Here is a 24,846-nt window from a genome sequence, read left to right as displayed (position 1 = left end):
TACCACAAAAAGTAATAAAGTAAGAATGGCTTGCACTTGGCAGACAGCCATTCTGTGTTCTGTGCCATAGGATGTAGTTGTGATACACAACATTTTGCTAATGTTAATATTCATAAAGTCAGAGGTCTCATGATGTCCACACAGTCTAATTCTGGATAAAAAGAATAGGGCCATATCGGCTGTGCTTGTTGCATATAAATGGATGTATGTTTGAAGAGAGGTGAAATACAATCACATTTTTAGAATGATATATATGCTTGCTTGCTTATGTATGCCGGATGTATGAGATAAACTCATTTATGTGCACAGGGTTTCAGGCACCTAGTAGAGGACTGTATCAGAAAGGATAGAATTTTGGCGGTGATTCTAACAAAAGAAGATTCTGTCAAAGATATCCAAAAGAGGCACAATTACTTAACCATAATAATAAAGGTATTTACTTTGGAGTAGAAGACAGTCGTGTGGGATTTTATAGAAACAAGGTCATATGAGTTGAAGAGAAGCCAAAACACAAATTAAGAGTTATGAATCCAAATAGACAGAATGAAACAAAAGCTATGGAAACTATGTAGTGATGGAGTACACAGGGCTAAGAAAAATGCTTTGATGAAAAATCAAGAAGGAAAAGCAGGAAATTGCTAACTGGCTACACAGAAATAGGCTATCAGTTACAGCTAATTGTAAAGCATGAAAAAACAGAGATCGTAGGTATAGAAGCAGAGGAGGGGTGGCAGAAGGAATTAGACCTTCATGAGGAACAAACACACAATTCAAACGATAGCAGGTGGTGGGGATCAAGAAATGGAGCAATCTTTTACTTCATAGGTAGGTACTAGGCTATCGGCCGTAGGGCCTATACAAGCCTAGCCAAAAAGGTACCCTGGCTTTCGCCACCCAAGAAAATTATTTTCCTGCGCCCCTCTTGAGCAGAGCCACAGAGGTGATCCCCAGGGTGAATTTCCTATTTCCCATCCAATCATTAGCCATACAACATAAAGGAGGAGAAGTTGGGCAGATCTGGACTGGTTAAGCAAGGATGGGAGAGAGAGAGAGAGAGAATGAGAGAGATTAGAAATATTTGTAAAATATAGCTGTAGTGATTGAATACATCACCTCAGTCTATAGAAAGGAAACTAAGGGGAGAGTGTTAAGCTAAGGGGATGAGATAGGTGAAGAGGAATAAACAGCAGAGGGTCTTCTGGAAATAATGGGAGGAACTTGGTGGCTCATGGGAGGATAAGGCTATGGATCATATGGGTGTATCCTGGATTCCTTAAGAATGTGGTAGCTGTGCTTATGGATCCTGTGATGGAGATTTTCTATAGTCCACTGGCCAATATGAGGGTGCTTGAGGACTATGCAATTGAAGAGTACTGCAAGTATCTTTTTATTTCAGTCATATCTGAACACAGAACAGGACTTACCTCTTTGCTAATGAAAACAGGACAAATGCAACAGAGAAGGCTTGAAGAGGAGCCAAACAAAGGATCTGGGAATGTTGTCCATGTTGGCAGAAAGTACCACTGGAGGGACTGGAATGCCAGCAAAAGAACATGACACAGGGAAAAATGTATAGATGATACCTGAATGGACCATCACGAATACAGCGAGATGAAAATGGCAACACTAAATAGAATTGTGATTGTATAACTCCATTGAATTTCTTTTCTGTTTTCAGGGATCATTATCGGGTATCTATGAGAGCACTACTGTAGAGAAAATTCAGAAAAAAAGCACAAAAAATAATGTGAAGCTAGGCAGAAGATGTGTGACTACAGAGTAGAGATGCTGCAGATCTTTTTACTACAAAGAGACAGGGCATTATCTGGGTGCACATGATCTTGGGGTGTTGGGGGGGTTCTGATGAATAGTGCACCACAAAGAAGAATTTTTGGGGATGAAAACAAATAAAAAGTGGATTAGGAAAAGGTAACATAATAACCTCTCTCTCTCCTTTTGCGTCTTTACATAGATTTTTAATGACCTATGGAATTGGTTGATTCATAGGTTCACAGGTAGGTACTAGGCTAGCAGCTAGTGCATGCCACTTTAAGTCTAGCCAGTTTAACTTTTTGTGCTCAAAATAACCTATCCCATTTGGTTATAGGTTGGTCGTACCCATCCCATGGTTGATAATTATGTATTACTCCTAATGACAATAACTGGGATCATACTATAGATAATTTGAGGGAGACCCATGCATGGGATAAAGCATTTAAGAGTGCATGTGTCCATTAGTAGTACAGTGGGCAGTCCTGGGGTAAGTTTTCTTTTCACCATACATAGATCTACCTTGCACTTAAAAATGGCAGTGATGAAATCTGTTTTATATGGATGGGTTGTTTGTTCATAGCAAAGGTATACTCTGTGAAATATACCTGCCACTCCAAACATTGATGTTGCAGAAGAGGTTTAGATCCCTGTACTGAGAATTGTTGATGCCATTTGCCATGCTAATGTGCAATAAACCCCATCAGTAATGGGTTGGAGGATGCCTTCAATACCAGACAGAAATCACCTCTTAGCAGTCTATAGGATACCAAGTATAGTGACAATGCTTTGAATCAGTCCATGTAGGGCCTGTTGTTTAGGCCTTGTATCCTGTATCTCTGTGGGCATTCCAGTTGTTGCATGTGTCTGGACAGATACATGGCAAAGGGGCATTATATGTAATGATTGTCCTGCTGAGGGCTGAGTAAAAGGGTACAATGATACCTCCTAGATTTAGACACATTCTCTTCGGAATGGATGTCCAGAGTGGGTTATGAAGGAGTTTTCCACACAGACTTTCATCAAAACATAGCAACTGGAGAAGTGACAAGAAAGTATGAAGAATAGCAGTACACACATTTCTAAATGCATGTAAAGAGCTGGGTACGTAAGCTGTATGCCTGCCTCTGCCATAAAACAAATGCAATGCAAATTAAACAGTTATTTATTTTTTAGCAGAGCTAGGGATAGACTGGAGAAACAAAACAAAAGTCCACCATTCATTTCAGTTTACAAAATGAAAAATGTACAGACCCTTGCAAAGCTATTTTTTCTTGAAGTAATACCTGTCTACATATTCTTGGCTGCAGCTGTATAAGCAAAGGTTGTGTGTGGTAACACTGATTCTTTCTATGCCCTTACTCCCCTCAGTCTGTGCTCTTTGAAGAATGGTTATCTCTGATGTTTGTATAACCTGCCAGACCATAGGTTGTCAGTCATCTCCTACCAGGTGACACAGGTGTTGAACTGACCTGAGAGCTAACACTGTTACTTGCATCAGCTCAAATTATTTGTTTTAGAAGATTTTGCAGCTGGCATCCCTCAAAGAGGATGGATTTGCAATAAGGCATGGTTACTAGGAGTGGCCCTGCCCTGAACTCAAGGATGGGAATGTCATTTCTCTCAACCCACCCAATACCTAGCCCAGCAAAAGCCTTTGTTATGGCTTCTGGTTCCTACCACACATGACATAGCAGTATGCTCCACCCTTACACCACACTTATCTGTCTCTCATGGAAAAGGTAAGCAGGGGCACACCTTATTATTCTTCCCTATCCTCTCGCAGCTCCATCAAGTGCCCAAGTTGCTAAACAAACTCAGGTCACCTGGGTCATAGTCAGGGCTTTATCCTCTATGCCAGCTGAACTAATGATCATAATCACAGCATAAGTACAGACTACATTCCCTCAGAATTAGTATGAATCACCCAGTGGTGCTATTTTACTAAGACATTTAAAATGTATAGTACCATAAATTAATACAGACTTCGAATATATTGTAAAATGTTTTGTGAAACTCACAGTAAATGTTTGTTACCCATTTTTACAGAAGTAGTTAATGTTAAGAAAAAGCTTCCATTCTAAGTGGAAATATTTTAACACCTTTATTGAATATTCACTTAAGACATAGTCAAACATACATTTATATAAAAGGAATCAAACCACATTAACATGTTCACTCTTATAAACATTATACATCACCTATATTCTTTTGTACAATTATCATCAATCCAACATTACATAAATTGTTCAAGTCCTGCTTTCCATTAAAATTCACTCTCCTCTTCCAAAACATTATTCTGCACGAATGGCTCCTACAGTTTCTATGTAATTTCCTCTTGTCCTTTGCTAAAAAAAAACAGTTCCAGTTCCTTTATCTCTGTTACAATATACACTACTTCAAATACATTTGGTTTAGACTTTGATTTCCAGTTTCTAGTAATATGCCTTCTTTGTAGCCTCCAGAAGTAAATTTAACAAGACGTAAATATGTCTAAGTAATTCAGATCTTGTATCCAAGATAAAAACAAAAATCCTTAGTTATACTCATTTGCTTACCAAATATTTCTGACAGACTATGTTCCCAATTACCTTTTTCTCCGATAACACACCTTCAAAATTTGCAAAGAACAAGTCATCAGAGACACTCTACCAACTTCTGGAAAGTGGATCAGAGGATGGCACAAAGAAACTCTATCAGGTTGCAAGACAAAGGCAAAAAGATAAGGATAGTCTCAGACACTTCATTAGGGATGCCAGCAAAAACCTATTCACCAGTCCATGCGACATCAAAGGCAGATGGATGGCGTACTTCCAGCAGCTTCTAAATGAAGAAAACCCACAGATGCTGTACTGCCCAAGACACAGCCAATGTTGGGAGAAGAGGAAGAGCCCACCCTAGAAAAAGTAAGAACAGCACTAAGGAAAATAAAGTCAGGGAAAGCAACAAGCTCAGATGAGGTCACAGCAAAGATGATCCAGATATTGAGTGAGATTGGGGAAAATGGCTCAGGAGGGTATTTATAGTAGTATAGAGAGAAAGATGTATTTCAGACAACTGGAATATAAGCATGCTAGTGTTAGTATTCAAGATCAAAGGGAACATTCACAACTGTGGGCAGTATCAAACTCCTATCACACTGCATGAACGTTCTGGAGATGGCGACTGATAAACAAATATGCACAGTAGTAGAAAGTAAAATGGGAAATGAGCAATCTGGACTCAGATCAGGATGCCACAGAACTGACAATGTTTGTTGTCAGACAGGTACTTGGGGTGGCCTCAAAAAGAAGCTAGAAATGAAGAAAGAGTCCAACTTCGAATTCCTAGACTTGGAGAAAGCATATGACAAGGTCCCAAGGAAACTGATTTGGGCAGTCCTGTGGTGATTCACAATCCTAGGAACAATGGTGGAATTAGTGCAAACTATGTACAAGGACCCATTGACTCAAGTATGAATTGTATTTGGTCTTACAGAGGAGTTCCCAGTGAGACTGGGTTTGCATCAGTGTTCACTTCTGAGCCCACTGCTGCTGATACTGGTGATGGACTTCATTAGCAAACAGGTCAAAGGGACAGATCGAGAGATTTGCACCTGGTCTATTGGACTTAGTGAATAATTTTATCTCTATATTTCATTAACTAGTTAGCTGTAGTGGGGGATTTAACCAAACCTCTTCATTGAGTGTATGTGAATAAGTAATTTAGTTCAAAGTCATTTACATGACCTTATAATGATATGTATTAAAGAGTACAGTACTCAAGTATACTATCCTATATCAGAATCATGCTTCATTAAGCAGAGTATTCCTGGAGTAATTCTGTCTGTGTAGATCCATAGTCTTCTCATTTTACACGTATCAGGAAAAAATCATGGTTGGTGAAGATGCTCCGTTTTGGTGGGGTCTGTTATGAAGTTATTATAAATCTGGGGATTCTTATTGCTTTGTACTGTACAGAATGCATTTATCTAGCTTATTTATTGTGACTGTACTAACCACACATTGGTGAATGCAAGTTGTGGTGCTAAAGATGGCTTTCCTTTAGGTTGTATAAGCACCATAAAGCCATATTTGTTTAATTCTGAGTTTAAACTACCTATAGATCTCATTTTGCTTGAATCAAAGACTGATTAGGGCTGTTTGACAAGGTGGTCAGTCAGATGTCTGAGTAGCAATACCAAAGAAAATATATAATATGAGCTTTTACTTTTGAGCACTAGCCACATTTTTGAAAATATAGATGCGTAATGGAATAAAGCAGAACATCAGTGGGTGGAAATTATGTCAATGCCTTGACTTTACCTTTTGGAAGAGCATCTTTCTCTGCAAAGAGTCAAGATGTTTAACTTACGTCATAGGTGAAATCAAATTTGTGAGCTTTTTGGATACAATGAATGCTAAAGATCATTATTGGTAATTTGCCAAGCTGAAATAGACCGAGTACTGGAATATGACCATTTATTGTATTGAAAGCCTGACCCTTATTTGAAAACATCTATCTAACCATTAACAGCTAAAGGTTTAGCTGATATATTGTGTGTATAATTGTGAAACACCATTTATAGTATGAAAGTTCATTATATGTTCTTTGGACTCAGTCTGCATGCTTATACTTCAGAGCAAAGCAGAGATATGACAAGGTTGAGAAAACTAACACTTTTGCTAAGTTTCTGTATAGCAGTGCATATACTTTAGTTAGGCGCATTTTTATTGGGTGAAATGAGGGTGATGCTAAAGTTAGTTGGGGTTTCCTGCCATCATCTAGCTTAATTTAATGGTTGAAGGGGGTGGGGTTCAAAGGAAGTAAGCTAGAAAACTAGCCGCCTGTCTTTTCAGTGCCCTTTTGGGTTTTATCAAGATAACTCTTAGGGGATGATGGGCTGTTAGCAGTTTATGACTATAGAATGTAAGCATTAATGCTTGTATAAATGTAAGTACGTTCAGACTGTGGAATTGGGCATACACATCTGCATTACACCAGTATAAAACTAAAAATTAGCGATACTGTCTTTATTCCTCAGTTTTTAATGAAACTATTAGTGAACAAACATCATTTCTGATTATAACAGTTCCGTATTATCCCATCTCTTTATTTTAGCATCCTTTTATGCAGTGTTCCCCAACTAGCAGGCTGCAGAGCACTTGCTACCGGGCCGCCAGGTAAGGGACTGCCTGAATGAGTGTGTTTATGTGTCTGTCTGCATGTGTGAGTGAATGCGTGCATGAAAGCAAAATAATGTGTGTGTGTGTGTGTGTGTGTGTGTGTGTGTGTGTGTGTGTGTGTGTGTGATTGATGTGTGAATGAATGCAGGTATGAATGAGGATGTGACTGAGTGTGTGTTTGATCAGGAGAGAGTAAGAGTGATGTGTGAGTGAATGCAGGTATGAATGATGGAGTGACTGTGTGTGAGAAATCAGAAAAGAGTGAGAGAGATGTGTAAGATGAGTGAATGAGTGCATGAATGCAAATGTATGTGTGTGTGTGTGTGTGTGTGTGTGTGTGTGTGTGTGTGTGTGTGTGTGTGTGGTATGGATGATAGTTACAAAGACTTCATTGCTGCTGCCTCCAGTGATCACTGTCACTCCACTCTCTCTTTCTCTCCCCTTCTCTCTCTCTCTGTCACACACACACACACACACACACACACACACACACACACACACACACACACACACACACACACACACATGCGCGCGCGCACATATACACGTGCACACCATACCTCTCAACCTCTTAGTAGTGCAAAAAATCTGGACAAAGCCTAAGAGAATGGGGGGACAAATAGGGACAGCTTTTAAATATCGCTCCTTTAACCATAGAAGGTTGCTACAATAACAGGGTTTGTCTTATCATGCATTTTTCTGAAGGATATAAGGTCTAAAATACAAATGTATATCATTATTTAATGACTTCAGTCCTCAGATCATCCCAGTGATTTGCCAGAAAATCACAAAAGGTATGAGGATCAGATCAAAACTCAGAGGGGAAAAATCTGTACATTCGGCAAAAATCTGTACAGTTGAGAGGTATGAATACCTCTCAGCCTCTTACTTAGATTAAGAAATTTGGACAAAACCAAAAATAATAGGGGGACAATGGCCAAAAATAGGGGCCCTTTTAAGTGCTGCTCTTACAAACTTCGAAAGTTGATAGAAATACAGGTTTTGCATTAGCACAAATTTTCTGAAGAGTATGAAACTCAACTGTCTGTCATTATTTTCTGACTTCAGCCTTAGTGATCTGCCAGTGATTTGCCAGAAAACAAAACTTTTATGAGAAAAAGACCAAAAATATGAGGCAAAAATCTGGACATTCTGTGAAAATCTGTACAGTTGAAAGGTATGCTAGACATAGCCAAATAATAGGGACAGATTTTAAATATTACTCCTATAAACTTAGAAAGGTAATAAGGTTGCCATTAGGTTTTCTTACCTCTCAACCATAGTAGATCAATGTTATGCTGTTAAGGAGAATGTACACTTTTTTCTTTTGTTTGGTAATTATTGCCAACTGTCTTTTTATTGTACTTTGTGCTTTTCTCCCCGGGTCTGGCCTCCTCTTTAAACAAATGTCAAATAAATAAATATCTACTTTATTATGCACGCTGCGAGATGGCCGGTCCATGGAAAATTGTCTTACATTGATACCAGTCCTTGGTGCAAAAAAGGTTGTAAACCATTGCTTTTATGTATCATGTTCTCACATATATAACATTTTGAGAGATCACTTTTATAACATATCCTTTTTCAATAATCATAATTGACAGTTGGTGATTAGAACTTATTATTTAGGTCATATCTGGGCCACTTCTATAAGTTATTTGTTTGTATACATGTACACTCACTGGACAGAAGTGCCTCTATTCAGGAGTGATCTAGGATTGCCTAGCTAAGTGACTTGCTCTGAGTCACACAGTGGGCAGATGGAGACTGAGGGATTTGAGCCCTAGACTACAGGAAGCAGCTCATTACCAACTCAAAGACTTAATACTCTGTGGTTATCATGCAGACTTTGAGGATATAACTTCATAAAATACATGTGATGTATTATTGCTACAGGACTATATGAATGATCATGATCCTTTTACCCATATTGTATATTATAGCCTATTGGAAAGGACTACACCTTTTTGCCTACTCACAAGTCATGGTCTAGCAGAGTTTTCTCTTGTTTTCAAAATTGCATGTAAGGATGACCCTAAATATTGACAAGAACCTTCTTAACTTAGTGACTGCCCAATTTATTTTAAAATATGGTTAAGCTCTAATCATCTTAAAAACAACAAATAATTCAGCACATTTTTTTCACTTATTCAAACTCATGTTTGCATTATGGCAACACTATATTTTTCCTTAGATAGGCAGCATTAAGATCATCTTTAAGGATCAGACTTAGTGGCAAATCCGTCATTATGAAGAAGTGTAAATATAAGCATATTGTAGGTTTGGAGAATAGAAGATCTACTTTACATAACATTTCAGGAAAAAATCCTATGATCATAATAAATATGATTGTTTGACTAAAGCTCATCATCATCTCAGAGTTTTCTGTGCCTCCAGTCAAGTTATTTTCGAATAATATATGTTGGTCAGATATGCAGGCTGCTATCCCACTCAAATTTTCAGGCAGCTTACTCAAACTGAACGATGGTGAGAACAGTGTCAGCTCAGTAAATGAGAATGAAATACCTCATAGTCACCCTTGGACTATTCTATAATCTTTATCCATTCATACACTTCTCCTAACCCACATACCGTTTCCTAGGATATTATATACTTTCTAACATTTTTCACTCTCTATTAAGTTCTGGAAGACAAAATCATCTGCTTGAGTATTTTTGTATAGAATTAGTCTTCAGAGAGCTCTACTCTAAAACTAGGTAAGACCATCAACAGCAACAGCTCTGATTCATCTTTCTCCAAAAATATTTAATTACCAACAATCCCCTATATTATTCAAATCAAGTCTAACTGTGTTTCTGGTATATATTTATTCCAGTCTAACATCGCTTCCCTTTTGAAACTGAGTTCTCACCCCCCCTGTATCTTACAAATTACTTTCCTATCAGTCTTACCAATCTTGGTATAAAAAGTTCTGCACTATATCTAGAAGATTTCATTCATTAGCAATGAATTCTAGTAACTGCAGCACTCCAATCTGGTTTATGAAAACCAGGCAAACACAAACAGAACACTCTACCACAGTACAGACCAGAAAGAGTAGTAGTCCGTTCTACTTCTGGAATCTAGAAAAGCATTTGATTGGATACAAACATTTTTTTTTCTCTTCAAGATATTGACTCCATTTGCTTTTTCTAAGAAGTGCATTCAGGCTATCAAAAAGTCCACACTGTCTCAGCATGTACTTCCACCTCCATAAATTAATGGTCAGCTCTTTGATTTTGATTTGTTTAAAATTTTAATTAGTACAAGACAATGGTGCCCCATTTTACCCTGTCTCTGCAGTATTTCTTTAAAGACATTATCTAACAATCCTAAAATTGAAAAGATAAGGTTAGGTAACACACACACACACACACACACACACACACACACACACACACACACACACACACACACACACACACACACCCTGAGTATGCATCCCAATTACCTATTGCAACAATAAAGCATGCAGCTGATAAAATGTCTGTTTGATGAACTGGACATTTGAACATGCATCCCCCTAATTCTATTTGTTGATCAGTTGAACTCATGATGAAACACACTAAATGCTCGTACACACACACACACACACACACACACACACACACACACACACACACACACACACACACACACACACACACACACACACACACACACACACACACACACACACGCACATACTCACACTTCTCTCTCTATATATATACATATATATATATATATATATATATATATACATATATATATATATATATATATATATATATATATATAGATATATATGGGTTTGCTCATTTAAATGAAAATACCCAAGAGGATGACAATTCAAATGTTGATGACAAGTCACTATGAATGCATGGAGAATACCTTTGTGACATGCAACACAAACATCTGGCTGCATTGATCAAACTAACCTCTCCCATATAGTTTTACCTGCAGCTGTATGTCTTGTTATATCCATACCTGAATGTTTTAGTTTGTATAATTACTGAAAATATGTCTGCTATGACAAAAATCTGCTGTGTCTTTACAGGTATTTTTCATACCATATTCTTATTATTCATGACCTGCTCATTTTTTTAATGTTAAAAACTCACATCTTTTGATAACTTACCTATATTTTTCACTATGAATAATAACATGAATGAGTCAGTGGGAGCTAAAATATGTTTTTATATAGCAGCTAAACAAATGCTAATTCATCAGTGTCCAAATTAAACAGCAAACGTTTTTTAACAGCAGTGCAAGTACGAAGCTTTCTTCTGTTCTAACTCTGTCAAAGTTATATCAGTATTTGCATATTAGAAAAAAGTTGCAGACTCCAAATCTGACTTCAAACCAGTGACAAGTGCAGTACCACAGGGTTCAGCCCTGGGACTTCTCCTGTTTGGTATCTACTTCTCTGAAGTACAGGCTAACACAGAAGGCCTCTGGCTAACTAAGATCAAAGATGACTGCAAACTAGGAGCCATAGTCGAATCCCCAAATGATTTGGGCATCCTACAGAAGGGCCTCACTGAAACAGATGCCTGGTGTCAGAGGCATGGCCTCAAGCTCAATGCCAAAAAGTGCATTGTCATCCCCTTTGGTATAAACTGTGTACCCATGAACTACCACATAAATGGCAGTCTGCTTAATGCTTAATGTGTGATTAGAGACCTTGGGACCCAGGTGGACAGTAGTCTCTCCTTTGATAATCACATTGCCACAGTAGTCAGGAAATCCTTCTGTGTGGCATACCTCATCACAAAAAGGTTCTCATCCAGGAAAAAAAGAGGTCATTGTTCCCTTCTACTCGGCACTCATTAGACCCATTATATATATATATATATATATATATATATATATATATATATATAAAAAATGCCCCTTTTGGAATGTACCTCACAAGACATCTGCAGCAGCTGGAAAGGCACAGAAGTACCTCACAAAGAGGATTACTGGCCTCAAACAGATGCCCTACACTAATCGTCTCAAAAAACTCCAGCTTTACTCTATAGCATATCGCCTACTCTGAGGAGATCTCTGCCTAACATATAAAGCAATGTTAAACCCAGAGCTGTTGGACATGCTACACCTAAAGAAATCCCAATCCCTCCAAACTACATGCTTTAGGGACCTAAACCTTGTTACCACAATAAACAGGACATGCTAGAGGGATAGATTCCTGTCCCAGAGACTTCCTGTACTCTTGAACAAACTACCCATCTATGTCAAGCAAAGTAACTCATTAGCTCTCTTCAAGAAAAATATTGATGAGTGGATGGGAAATAGGAAATACACCCCGGGGATCACTTCGGTGGCTCTGCTCCACAGGGTCACAGGAAATTAACTTTCTTGGGTGACATAAGCCAGGCAACCTTGTTGGCTAGGCTTACTTAGGCCCTTGGGCCAATAGCCTAGTACCTACCTATGAATCTATGAATATTATTGACCCTTTAAAACTATGTAGTATGATCTACTTTTTAGAAAATGGTATGTTGTTGTCAGGAAGTGAATTAAAAGATTATGATCATGGCGAAATACTATTGAAGAGTTTGTCAGAGTGAATAACAACTTAAAACTCAAAAGTCTTTATCTGTTTTTCTAACATTTAATTTGTACTTATTGCATTCCCAGTGTGCTACTTTCACCTTACTTAAATACCTGCCGCAGTACGTCTAAACTGCATCTTCAGTTGTATGATTAGCACAGAATCTCTTCACTGGCAATACTTCAGAGAGACCAAACATTTATTTTGCTAGCCACCAACTATAACCCTATTCCTTGTCCACCAATGAAAAGATATTAAAAATTCAAATTAAAGTGAAAATAGTACTGGTATTTGATATAATGGCACAGTATACCCAAGCAATGATAAAAATCTATACTTTGTATTTTGTTGCATCCTTTCTTGCTTTAGGTATGAGAAGAATTGTGAAATTAGTCTATAATAATGCATTGTTTCTTTTCCAGGGTTTCTATATACATGTGGTGGAACATTAAAAGGGCAGAATGGAACTATAGAAAGTCCTGGTTTCCCGTATGGCTATCCTAATGGCGCAAATTGCACGTGGGTAATAGTGGTTGAAGGTCACAACAGGATACAAATCGTATTTCAGTCTTTTGCCCTTGAAGAGGAGTATGATTATTTATCACTGTATGATGGACATCCCCATCCAGCAAACTTCAGAACAAGGTAACTATCCTTTGATGGCTCTGAGGTCTGTTTATGTATTTCATTAACCATATGATAAATATTGTTTAGTAATTGTTTAATAACTCTAATTTCCCAGTATGGATTACTAGCCCATTGCTAAAATTAAAGTAGTTTGAACTCCAGTTTGTTTTATCTCCTGTATGTAGTTATACCATTTAGAACTTGTAATCTCTGTTAACATCTTAAAAGTTCTATTCAGTTATCTGTTACATGAGTTCACAATTTGATTCAAACATGCTTTTAAATTTAAATTTTCACCATCTGGAAGTTTAGTAGTCTGCAAATATAAAAATGTTATAACGAAAAGGATCAAGCGAGAAGGGAAAATATTGGAAACTCCACAATTATATTAACATGTATAGAGATATTCTAGAACAATCTCATGTTATCATAGATTTGATACAGGAATGCATAATGAGAGGTGAACTGAAACCAAAATATGAAAGGCTAATGAAAGCAAACCAGGACTGTCGACTATGTACACATTAGTTTACAAAGTCCTTTGAAAATGTGAGGAAAAACAGAGAAATGCAGGCTTTGTAAAATGCAAGTGGAAATGCTACACATCTTATTTCTGGATATGATATACTCACGACAGAGGGCCTGTGTATTGAAAGTTACAATAATGTAACAAGACTATTGTGTTGGGGATTTTGTAACCAATGCAATATAGAAGTGGCTGACAAGCATTGGAAACATGAGCTGCAAAGAATTACAGTGTATGATGACATTTATATCAGACTCAGTCGCCAATTAACATACATTCAAAAAATAGATTCAAGAAAACCACACATAGTAGTCATTATAAAAAGACAAAAGTAGCATTGAGCATTGAAAGTGCTACACCCAGTGATTACATTGTCTTGTATACAGAAAGTCAGAAAGTTATAAAATTCTCAGATCTGCAAGCAGAAATGAGACAATGTGGAAGAAAGATACCAGATAGTTTGAATAGCAGTAAGAACAACAGTTCTAATAAAAAAGAAAACAATAGATAAACAGATCAATTATAAAACAAATAACTATTTACATAGTTCCACAGCTGATCAATACATCAAAGTTATACATGTCAACAACAATTAATATTTTTTTTCACACGAGTCGTTATGTTTACACCAAGATTTATATGTAATATTAGAGGTTCTCATCTTTAAAGTATGCAGTTCACAACTGCAAACAATTTTTGCTATACTAATAAATTCAACACTAGAAGGGTTAACTTTACTTTTCCAAGTTTTAGTAATTACTTTTCTGGCTATAGCAATAATTGACCAAAGAAGAGGCACGTGGGTTTTTGGAATTATCTCAGGAATCAGAGCATTAAATAAAACTGAAAATTTAAAAATATTACATCTATCTGACCATAAAGCTTGAATGAAGTTATTAATTTATTTCCAAAAAGGGGAGATGACTTCACATTCATGTGCCATACGTGTCCAATCAGCTATTACTACAGATTCACATCTCCAGTATTTAATTCTATTTGATTTATATGTAATTTTAATTTTATTAGGAGTGTAAGAATTTCCAAGTGAAAATGTTCCAGTATAATGAATATGTGGTTTTATCTATAGACTTTAATACTATTTTCTTGTATTTTTCAGAGAAGTCTTCATTATTAATTTTTCAGGAATAATTCCAATAGAATTGTCTAAATATGTGAAATCTAATTTAAGAACTTTATAAATTTGTGACAAATATAATTTATTTTTCATTGCATTCTTATTGATATTTCTTAAGAATTCCAGTGATGTGGGGAACAATTTCTTATCTACCTTAAATATGTTATTTATCTCCATTTTGACAAAGTATTTAAATATTTGTAAAAGTACACATTTCTGAGAATCTTGATTGTATTTGGACCTGAATTTTTAAACAGTACATATCAGTATATTCTAATAACTGATGACAACAAATTAAATTACATTGTTGTTTCAATACTAGCATTTTGTTGAAGTTATGAGTTTGTAAGATATCATTTGTATATGCAATTGGAAACATAAAAAATATTAAGTCTTAATACAATAGTTAGAATATGTGAACTTTTGGAAAGAGGAAATTATGTTATTAAGTAGGGAATTTGAGAAAAGGGTATAATTCCATTTACACAAAATTATTTTCATAATCAGAATAAAACTATTAGGGACTATTTGTTTATGACTGGTTGTGATATATTTATTATTTACTAATAATATTTCTTGGTGTATTTATTTCTATTTGAATCATAAGATGAATTTATCTACAATGCTATAACTTTTACAATGGTTGAAGTAGAATATGAGTGAATATTAGGGAATCCTAGTCCACTATTATTCCAACTTTTTCTTTGCCAGTGAAAGGAAACTCTTGTTTTATTAGGATGCCAAAAAATTAAGTAGAATATTATTTATCTTCTTAATCAATTTGATTTGCGGAGATAGTAATAAGGATTGTAAGGCAAATAATATTTTAGAGAAAATTACCATCTTAACAACCATTGATTGTTCTACCATGGTAAAGAAGAAGAATGTGTTCCAATTTGTGAGTAAACTTAAAATTTTATCAACAGCCTCTTGAAAGTTTGTTTGTATCATTTCTTTACTATTAGACATAATGATTATACAAATGTATTTAATTTGCTGTTCCAACAGAAGTTAGCATTTTTGTATATTTTTAATTTTTTTATTAATTAATAATGCACTTGTTTTAATATAATTAAATCTTAAGTTCTAGAGTCCTTCAAACTTACTCATAGAACTAATTATATGTTCTAATGGAATTTCTATATTTCCTATTGTTAGTAAAATATCATAAACAAAGACTGGAATATTTAGTTCTAAATATTCTTTCATTTTAATAAAAATAATCTTCTTATTGGATCTAATAATATTAACAAATGGTTCTGTAGCTAATGCAAAAAGTAAAGGTGATAATAAACAACCCTGTTTTGTGTCTTTTTGTAATTTAAAGAAATTAGAAAGAAATGAACCCATTTTACATAAGCAGAAGAGTTATTGTATAACTTCGAAATTAATGTAATTAGCTCAGGTGAGAAATTACATACTTTAAATGTTTTAAACAGGTGACCAATTAACTGAGTCAAAAGTCTTATCTAATTTGGGACTAATAATAGAAAGTTCTTTTTTTTATTTGCATAGTCTGTTAATGTATGTATTCCTATTATATTATCCTGTACTTGTCTATTTAAAATAAACCCAGTTTGAACACTGTTAATTAGTTTAATTGATCACTGGTCTGCAAATTGATTGGCAGTGGTGTTTTTACATTGTTGAGTTGCCAGCCCAGCACCCACCCTTCACAGTAGGCACACACATATACACACACGCACCTACCTGTATGTCTTTAAAATTCACTCAACCACAGGGAGGACATGCAGACTCCACACAGAAGGTGCTCCAGCCAAAATTTGAACCAAAGAACCTCTTGCTCTGAGGCAACAACACTAACTGCTACACCACCTCAGCCTAACCAGGAAAAGCCAAAAGGCATTTTTTTTTTTAAGATTAATTAGTTTAGGTTAAAATAGATTAATTGTTAGATAAAATGTACATGGATATCTTATAGCCCACATTTAAAAGCAAAATGAGTCTGTATGATGAAGAATTTGTAGGTTCCCTATCTTGCTTTAAAATAGGTGATATAAGTGAATATATCCTTGGTGGGGGAACTTTAGCAGTTGTTTTTATTTCTCTATAGACCATAGCTAATATTTTAATTGCATCATCTGGTAGTATTTATATAGATCTGCTTTAAGACACTAGTTCACTAGCAGTATTTTCCTGCAATTTTGGTAACTTGTTTAATTATGTTTTAGTATTATTTAGTCTGTAACTGTTAACTGTATATCTGGAGCTTTTCTCTCTGGGACTCCATTGAAAATGGGCTTCTGGCCCAGTCAGACATAACCTGGTAAACAAATGTAATAAATAATAAAAATAAATAAAAGACCATCTAAGTCTGGTGCCTTATTACTTTTTTATTTGATCTTTTATTTCTGTTAATGTGGTCTGTCATTTTTTTATTATTTGTTCACTTGTTATTTTATTATTTTTCCATTAGAAAAGTTTCAACTATATCATCAATATCTAGGTTATTTGTATTATTATTTATATTTTCATAAATAGTTTAAAGCCTTCAAGAATGTCCTTAATATCTGTTGTTCTTTCCTTTTTATTATTTATATGTGCAATCATTTCTTTGATATGATTTTTTAAATTAATTTTCTTTGATCTATGAGCAAGTTTATGCGAGTTTAATGGGTTTACTGAATACGCCTGCAGTTTAAATTGTTTCCAGATTTATTGAAACTTTAGAATTTCAACATATTTTGTATTTAAGTTTTTAAGTTTAGGCTGACTGATAATGTCATTTGGTTTTAGAGTTAACTTTAGTGTGCCTATTTTGGCCTGAAGTGTATTCAGTCTTTGTCCCATTATCTTGCTTTACTAATATGCCAGCTTGTAACTCTTCCATTTCAGTAAGCCTTTAAACTATCCCATAGGAAAATGTCAGATATTTCACCATTTGTATTTATTTGTATGAAATGTTTCATCTCTTTAACATACCAATCATTGAATCCTTTTATTTTAAAAATGTACACTGGTTGTGCGTCAGGGCTGGCAACTCAGCACGTAAAAATTACTGCCAATCATTAGCGGACCGGAGTTCCGCTGTGGCGACCCCTAACCGGGAAAAGCTGAAAGACACACCAACAACACTGGTAATGTCCTATGATATATTAAATTGTCAGTTTGAGAAATAATATTAAATATTTAGCATTATGGTCCAATAATAGACATGAAACTATTGAAATTTTTGTGATATGTGATAAAAGATTGTTTGAGACTAAAATGTTGTCAATATCTGTTTGTTCCATATCTATATGACTAATGGCTAAACTGAAATGATTTTGTTTTCTTTAGCTCATATATTTATTTATTTATTTTATTTTACATTTGTTTACCAGGAAAGTCCAACTGGACACATGTCCTTTTTCAGTGGAGGTCTTTGGTGGTCTGGGGAGAATAGCTCCACATTGAACATACAGAATTACAATACATTTACAGCTCCACATTGAACATACCTAATTTTAATACATTAGTAGTGCACCCAGGAACAAAAGTTAGACAACTAACTCAGGATAAATTGGACAAACAGTTATACAAAATGCATACTAATGAATTACTGTACACTATGAGTTTAAACTATATTATTAAGAAACAACAGATAAAATGTAAGTAGAAAGGAGTTAAATCATAACATAATTCTATGTGAGTTTATAGTGAGTCCAGTATGAAAAACAGTTTCTGAATAAAGTTTACAAAGAAATCTAAATGTTTAGTCAGCATGTCATCAGCTCTGCAGTAGTATCATAAACAGGTATCAATATTCAAACAGTGGGAAATGATTAGTCAGTAAGTGCAGCACAGGTAGTAGCATTGTTAGCTAGAGAGATTAGTCAGAAGTAGAGCATAAGTGCTTTTTAGTGAGTGCTAAACTTGGCTAGAGGTGAAATGGTTGTAATGTTTTCAGGTAGAGCATTCCATTATATATCCTTTAAGTTCATTAGATTTACAAAATCTGTTAAGTGCTTGGCTGAAGATGAGATTCTCAGCATTCTATCTGCAGTGGAACCTTTGTCTGATAAATACAATTAAAATCACCAGCATTATGACTTCACCCTTCATATAATAGGCTATAGTATCCAAATAATTTTTTGCATTTTAGCTCCAAGTCCTGGAATCCAGTAAGAGTTCATCAGTGTATATAGGTTTCTGTTCCATTCAGTTATAACAATGCTTAACATACCATTTTTTTATCAACACAGGTATCTTGTACTTTAGGCATTACTGGTGAGTTCTTCCATAAAATGTGGGTGCCTCTTCTTTTAGCTTGAAAGACAGAATCTGCTAAAACCAAATAATTCTTTAATTAAAGTTTATTTACATCTTTATTAAGTAAATATGTTTCCTGTAGAAATACAATTTGAGCTTTATGTAATTGTAAGTATTTCAACAAGCTCCTCCTCTTTAATTATTAATATTAATGCATATGCATTTAACATTAGACATTTATATAAGAGAGAAAAAGTGAAGGTATAATGAAATCACATTTATATAGAGAACGTATTATATACTTTATACATAGCAACATGAAATTTTCAGCTATGGACAAAACTTTTGAAACATAAACAAAAAAAAATATCTAATGATATAACCATAAAACATTCTACCATGGAATGAGCTATTCCTTGTTTATTGAAAAAGATGAACACACTACCTCTCAAACTCTCCATTAGACTAACAATGCTTAGTTCATGCTTCTGATTAATATTAATGTGTCTTATATTTTTAGCATGCATCATCGTAAAAAAGCCCATTAGTGAGTTATTATAAATAAGAAAAGTTAAACAGGTGTACAGAATCTTTATTATAAGTTGACCAAACTGAATATCTCTACAATCATCTTTCCCTGTACCTAACAATATCTCCCTGATCTACTATAGGTAGGAAGCCAGCTGCTATTTTCATATTTATTAATTCATATAGCAGTGGATTTTTTTTTTTTTTTTTTTTTTTTTTTACTATGTGTAAAGTTGTTCGTTGAATAATAAGTTGATAAACTAGTACTAGGCTAATTGTCCTTCTGAGCCATTCTAAACTCAGCCAATTACCCCATGTAAGAATCAAAGCCTGTAACTTGTGCCCATAAGGTGAACATATTAAACAGTATGCCAACCTGCCACCCTTGTAGGCATATTTTATATTCTTTAAGTATATACATATTTATTTATTCGGATCACTTTCTATTTCAGTTTGTATACTATGCCTTATACTACTATATTCCTAAGTTCTATATTTTATATCCCAGTGTAGAGTCTAAGTTCTATATTTTAGCTATAATCCCAGTGTAGAGTATCATATAAGAGAACAATTACAGTTACCGTTATATATTTGATACTCTTTATTCTAGTACTACTGTTAGAATCAGTCTATTTTTCTTTAAATGTTAAGTCTAATAGTATCTGAACAAACATCTGAAAAATCTTCCCTTTTCAGATTCAAACTTTCCATAATAAATTGTTCTGACACATTCATTTTTGGTTACCGTTAAAAAGAGACAATAAATCCTAATTTTTTTTATCAGAATTGTCATTCTATAGGCTAGTATATACCTATACTTTTAGTATACTGCAAGCATTCAGAACTATTTAATAACTGGCAGTTGTGTAGAATGCAATTCACTGTCTTTTGCTTAATATTTTACTTGTATTCATTGACATCTTAACACATGATTCAAAATATTATGATTATTTAGTTTTAGACAGGAAGAAATACCCGGGATAGTGCTTAGAATTTTCAGAACTCCCACAGCATCATAAAAGTGTTCCAGTTAAGCTTCTTCAAGCTGATCCTCATGACAAAGGCTTGCAAATGAGCAGTTTATCAGCTACAATTCACACAAAAATGTTCACGAGTGAATCCAAGGCACCTCTGCAGTATACATCAATCCCTCAACCCCTTTCAGACCACTAAAACAAGACAAAAAAAATTTCAATGTATGTTAACCACTAAAAACCTATTATATTTAAAGAAATAAAATTTAATGATTCAATAAGTACTATTTGTATGAAATGTTTAATATAAAGCAGACTGACTATCGACCTGGAGGTCATTTCAAGCCTAGCCGTTTCATCCCAAAGTAATACAACAGATGCTCTAGTTAATACCAAGAACTGTATTTAATAATGACTGCCCATGTCCAGGAGGGCTGTGGGCACTATCCCCAGTAAAAATTTATGGTGCCCCCCCCCCCACACTCATCCAGGTTCGTTTTTAATAGTGTCATAGAGGTGCCTATTCCAAAGAAACAGCAGTCACTGGGTTATAAATTTGTCCCTCCAGCATGCCGTAATCAAGTCACAGGCCATATTTATGTCCCTAGAATGGGTAGCTTTAATATCATTTGATTTATGGATGTGCAGTAAATTCATTAGGTTTGGGTCAGAGATTGCTCTGTAGCACAGGAAAAAGCCTCCCCTAAGAAGTGTATACAATACAGAGTATAGTGACATGGACTATAGTTAGTCTGTGTAAGGCAAGAGCAGGAGTCCCTTGATCTTCATAGTTTTAAACCTCTGAGGTCTGTCCAACTGCTGCAGGTGCTTTGTATGGTACATGTCAATAGGGGCATTATACTCAATTATGGGCCTGATTAGTGACAATTATAGAGGAGTTATAACCTCCTTTGCTGCAGAGGAAATTATTTTGCTAATCAAGTGTGGTATGTAGAAATCCTTCCTTACTACTGTAGACACATGCTGGTCAAACTTAAGTTTGCAGTCTACTTGAGATCACAGATCACGTACCACTTCATAGGTACATAGGGTATTGTTGTCAATTTGAAAGTGTGAAGAGACATTGTTTTTATCAAAGGGAATGATGATGCATTTCTTTTCATTCAGTTCGAGACCATGTCTGAGACACCAGTCATTGGTCTGCATAAGACTGTCCTGAAGTACACTGACATCATTTGGGGATTCAGTAATTGTGCCCAGTTTGCAGTCGTCTGCACACTTGGTCAACCACATTCCTTTAGTTTTTGCCTGAACTTCTGAGAAGTATATACCAAGCAGTAGGGGCCATGGTATTGAGCCTTGTAATACCCGGCTGGTGACAGGTCCACTGGTCGATGTGTAGTCATCCACTTTGATAGTGTATAACTGGTTTGTCAACCAGTTGGCAACCCATCTTACAACAAAGGGGTTTACATTCAGTTTGCTAAGTTTATTGGTAATGCCTGAGTGTGGGATTGTGTCAAAGGTCTTTGCCAAGTCAAGGCAGGATCTGCCCTTGACAATGCTGAATAGGGTCGGATCCAGGGTTTGGAGATCGCCTGTGTTTTTATTCATGAGGTCCATGATGATACGTTTCATGGCTTTACAGCTGAGAATGGTCAAACTTCTGGGTCTATAATTCCTTGGGTTTGTTGCTAAGCCACCTTTGTGGAGGGGAATAACTGTTGCTGTTCTCCATTCTGCAGGAACAAAACCAGTGGTTAGGCTATGATTGAATAGGGTACTTAATGGTGATGTTAGTTTGTGTTTCAGTTTATTTAGAAGACAGCCTGGGATGCCATCTGGTCCCATAGAGGCTGTGTATTTTGCCTTAAACAGGATTTTAATGACCTGCTCTTCCACTATGTAGGGTGGGGAGGGGCTGGCGGCAAGGTTTGTGATAAGTTTGGAGGGGATAAGGGAGTGAAATTTTTGCCTAATCTGTCCACTAGCAGGTTTGCTATCTCTGTGGGATCAGTGTGTGTGATACCATTAGTCACTAATTTGGCACATGCTTGGGTCCTACCTTTTCGGCTATGTACATAGCTGTAAAAGACCTTATGATTATCCTTGGCTGTGATTGCTAAGTTTTTCTCAAAGTTACCCTTATAGGATTTGACATGTTGTCTTATTTGCCTGTTGAGTCTAAACAGGTGCTTTTTCATTGTCGGTGCCTCACCTTAGTTTTCTTAGACAGCAACTTTTTGCATTTGTTGTAAAGTTTGCTGATGCTGAATATCCACCAGGGTGCCTTTTTCTCTATTTGGGGGTCTGGTGTTTAATTGTCTCTCTGGAACAGCCAAGTCTATCCACTTATACAAATGATTGTACAGGGCTTTAATGTAAGCTTTGGTGTAGTTACCACTTCCAGCAAAGAATGGGGCTTGAAATGCATTTTTGCCTCCCAGAGGAGGGTATAGTTTGCTTTGGTGAAGTTTTTTAGTCTGACGTCTCCATTTGTGAGTTCTGGTGTTAGTGCCAGTTCAAAGGTGACTGATTTGTGGTCAGATTTAACTAATGAGGGTCTGACAGTTGAAGTGGTGCATCTGCTTGACATGTTAGTGAGGACCAGATCTTGTATGTTTGTTGCTCTTGTTGCGGCTTGAACAATTTGTTACAGGGCATGTCAGTTAACAAAGTCAAGGAACTTGTGTGCTAGTGAGTTTGGGCTAGAGTAGGTTTCCCAGTTGATGGTGGGATAATTGAAACCCTCCATGACCAGAGTGTTTGACAATATATCAGTTGACTCCAGTTTTGTCAAGTAGGCCTTGTGTGCACATCATGATCCATGGAGGGGAATCTATAAGTAGCCATGACGTGAATGGGGTCTTTCCCACAGTAATCTGAAATTGGAGTAACTCCATGGAGCTGTCCAGACTAACTTGTCGGGAGGTGAATTTATCTCTAATATAGATAAAAACACTGCCTCCTTTGGTTCCTGCAGATGTGTTTTGTGGTCTGAAAGTGTGGAAGGCATTGTAGCCTTGCAAGGCTGGGGTACTCTCTGAGGCCTTGAACCAGGTTTCTGTGACTGCATAGACATCTACATCCTCTAGTGACAGAAGTGCTTCCAGGGTGTGCAGTTTTTGGTTTAAGCTCCTAGCGTTTAGCAGCATAACCCTTATTTTGTTATGGTTGGCAATTTTCATGTTGGCAATTTTGTTTTTGAGACCTTGCCTAAAAAAGGCACTATGGGGAAGGCAAAAGCCTTTGCCAGCAGCCAAAAGCCTAGTGGTGCCAGATGCAAACTGTCACTGACAAACAGTGAGGTTTGTGGACCATGTCATCCCAGGCTGACAGAAACTGGATCCCCTTTGAATGACAACAAAAAACTAAGCCAATTATTAAAATCAATCATTTTTTGTTTATATTGTGGCATCATTCTAGGTGAGGGTAAAATGCTGCTCAAGGCTAGGGCATACCTACCTGGGATGGTTTACTATCATAAGGTCAAAGTCCACAAGATATTCTGACCTAAAATACCAATGCAGATGTTCAAAACGGGATGTCAAAAAGGTCAGAATCTTGCAAACACACTTCCTTATGTGAATCTGAACATTCTTGACATCCGTTCACTGCAGTCAAACACTGCATACCACCTGACAACACTATTTAGCAGGGGGGCAAGTCTCCTCTGTACCCCCTGCAGATTAAATATTCTAACTCTGAGATCACAGTACAGTGGGAAAAATGGCAAATTTCCTACTCCACAATGTACAGCAATCTCGTCAGAAGGTGGTCTATATTATAACATCGAAGTTCGTAAACATCGAATGTTATAATATCGAACCCTAAATACCGAAATCTGAAAACATCGAACAGTCAGAATAGCGATTTTTTTCCCAGGGAAAAAAATTGCTATTCCGAGAAACATACGTACAACACAAACACACACAAAAAACAGCAATCCACACACATACACTTAAAATCCTACACCTAAACCTAAACTAAACTTTACATACACTACTAGCTATCCACTTACCTTAACCCAACCCTAACCCTAAGGTCTGTCACTATTGCACACTCACCTCACACGCGCCCTAACCCTAACTCACCTAACCTGCCCCCTAACCCTAAACTGCACACAATCGCACACTTACCTGACCCATGGCCTAACCCTAATGTCCACACAACCGCACACTTTCCTGACCCACTCCCTAACCCTAACTCACCTAATCCGCCCCCTAACCCTAACCTTCACACAATTGCACACTTACCTGAACCCGACCCATTACGTTCCAACATATTGAACGCTGAAGACAGCGAAGCCACAGCAACGGCCCACCAAATTCTTTCCCTGGGAAAGAATTTGTTGTCCTGCACCTTCGCTGTTTTCAGTGTTCTACAATACGGGTTTGATATTATAACAT

The 24,846-nt window shown here is 36.2% G+C and overlaps 1 protein-coding gene across 1 annotated transcript in view; it reads left to right on the top strand.

Annotated features, from left to right (window-relative positions):
- Positions 1–12,773: 12,773 nt before the first annotated feature.
- LOC122797720 (CUB and sushi domain-containing protein 3) overlaps positions 12,774–24,846 on the top strand; it is a 5,249,173-nt gene continuing 5,237,100 nt past the window's right edge. The window contains exons 1-2 of the mRNA XM_044066251.1: positions 12,774–12,843; positions 12,897–13,119. Of these exons, the coding sequence (XP_043922186.1) occupies positions 12,774–12,843; positions 12,897–13,119 (293 nt within the window). The remainder of the gene's footprint in view (positions 12,844–12,896; positions 13,120–24,846) is intronic.

The sequence above is a fragment of the Protopterus annectens genome, chromosome 3.part1 (assembly GCF_019279795.1).
Source record: "Protopterus annectens isolate FY-2018-M chromosome 3.part1, PAN1.0, whole genome shotgun sequence".
NCBI lineage: Eukaryota > Metazoa > Chordata > Ceratodontiformes > Protopteridae > Protopterus > Protopterus annectens.
The sequence above is the reverse complement of the archived record's forward strand: the minus strand, read 5'-3'. Positions and strand labels throughout refer to the sequence as shown.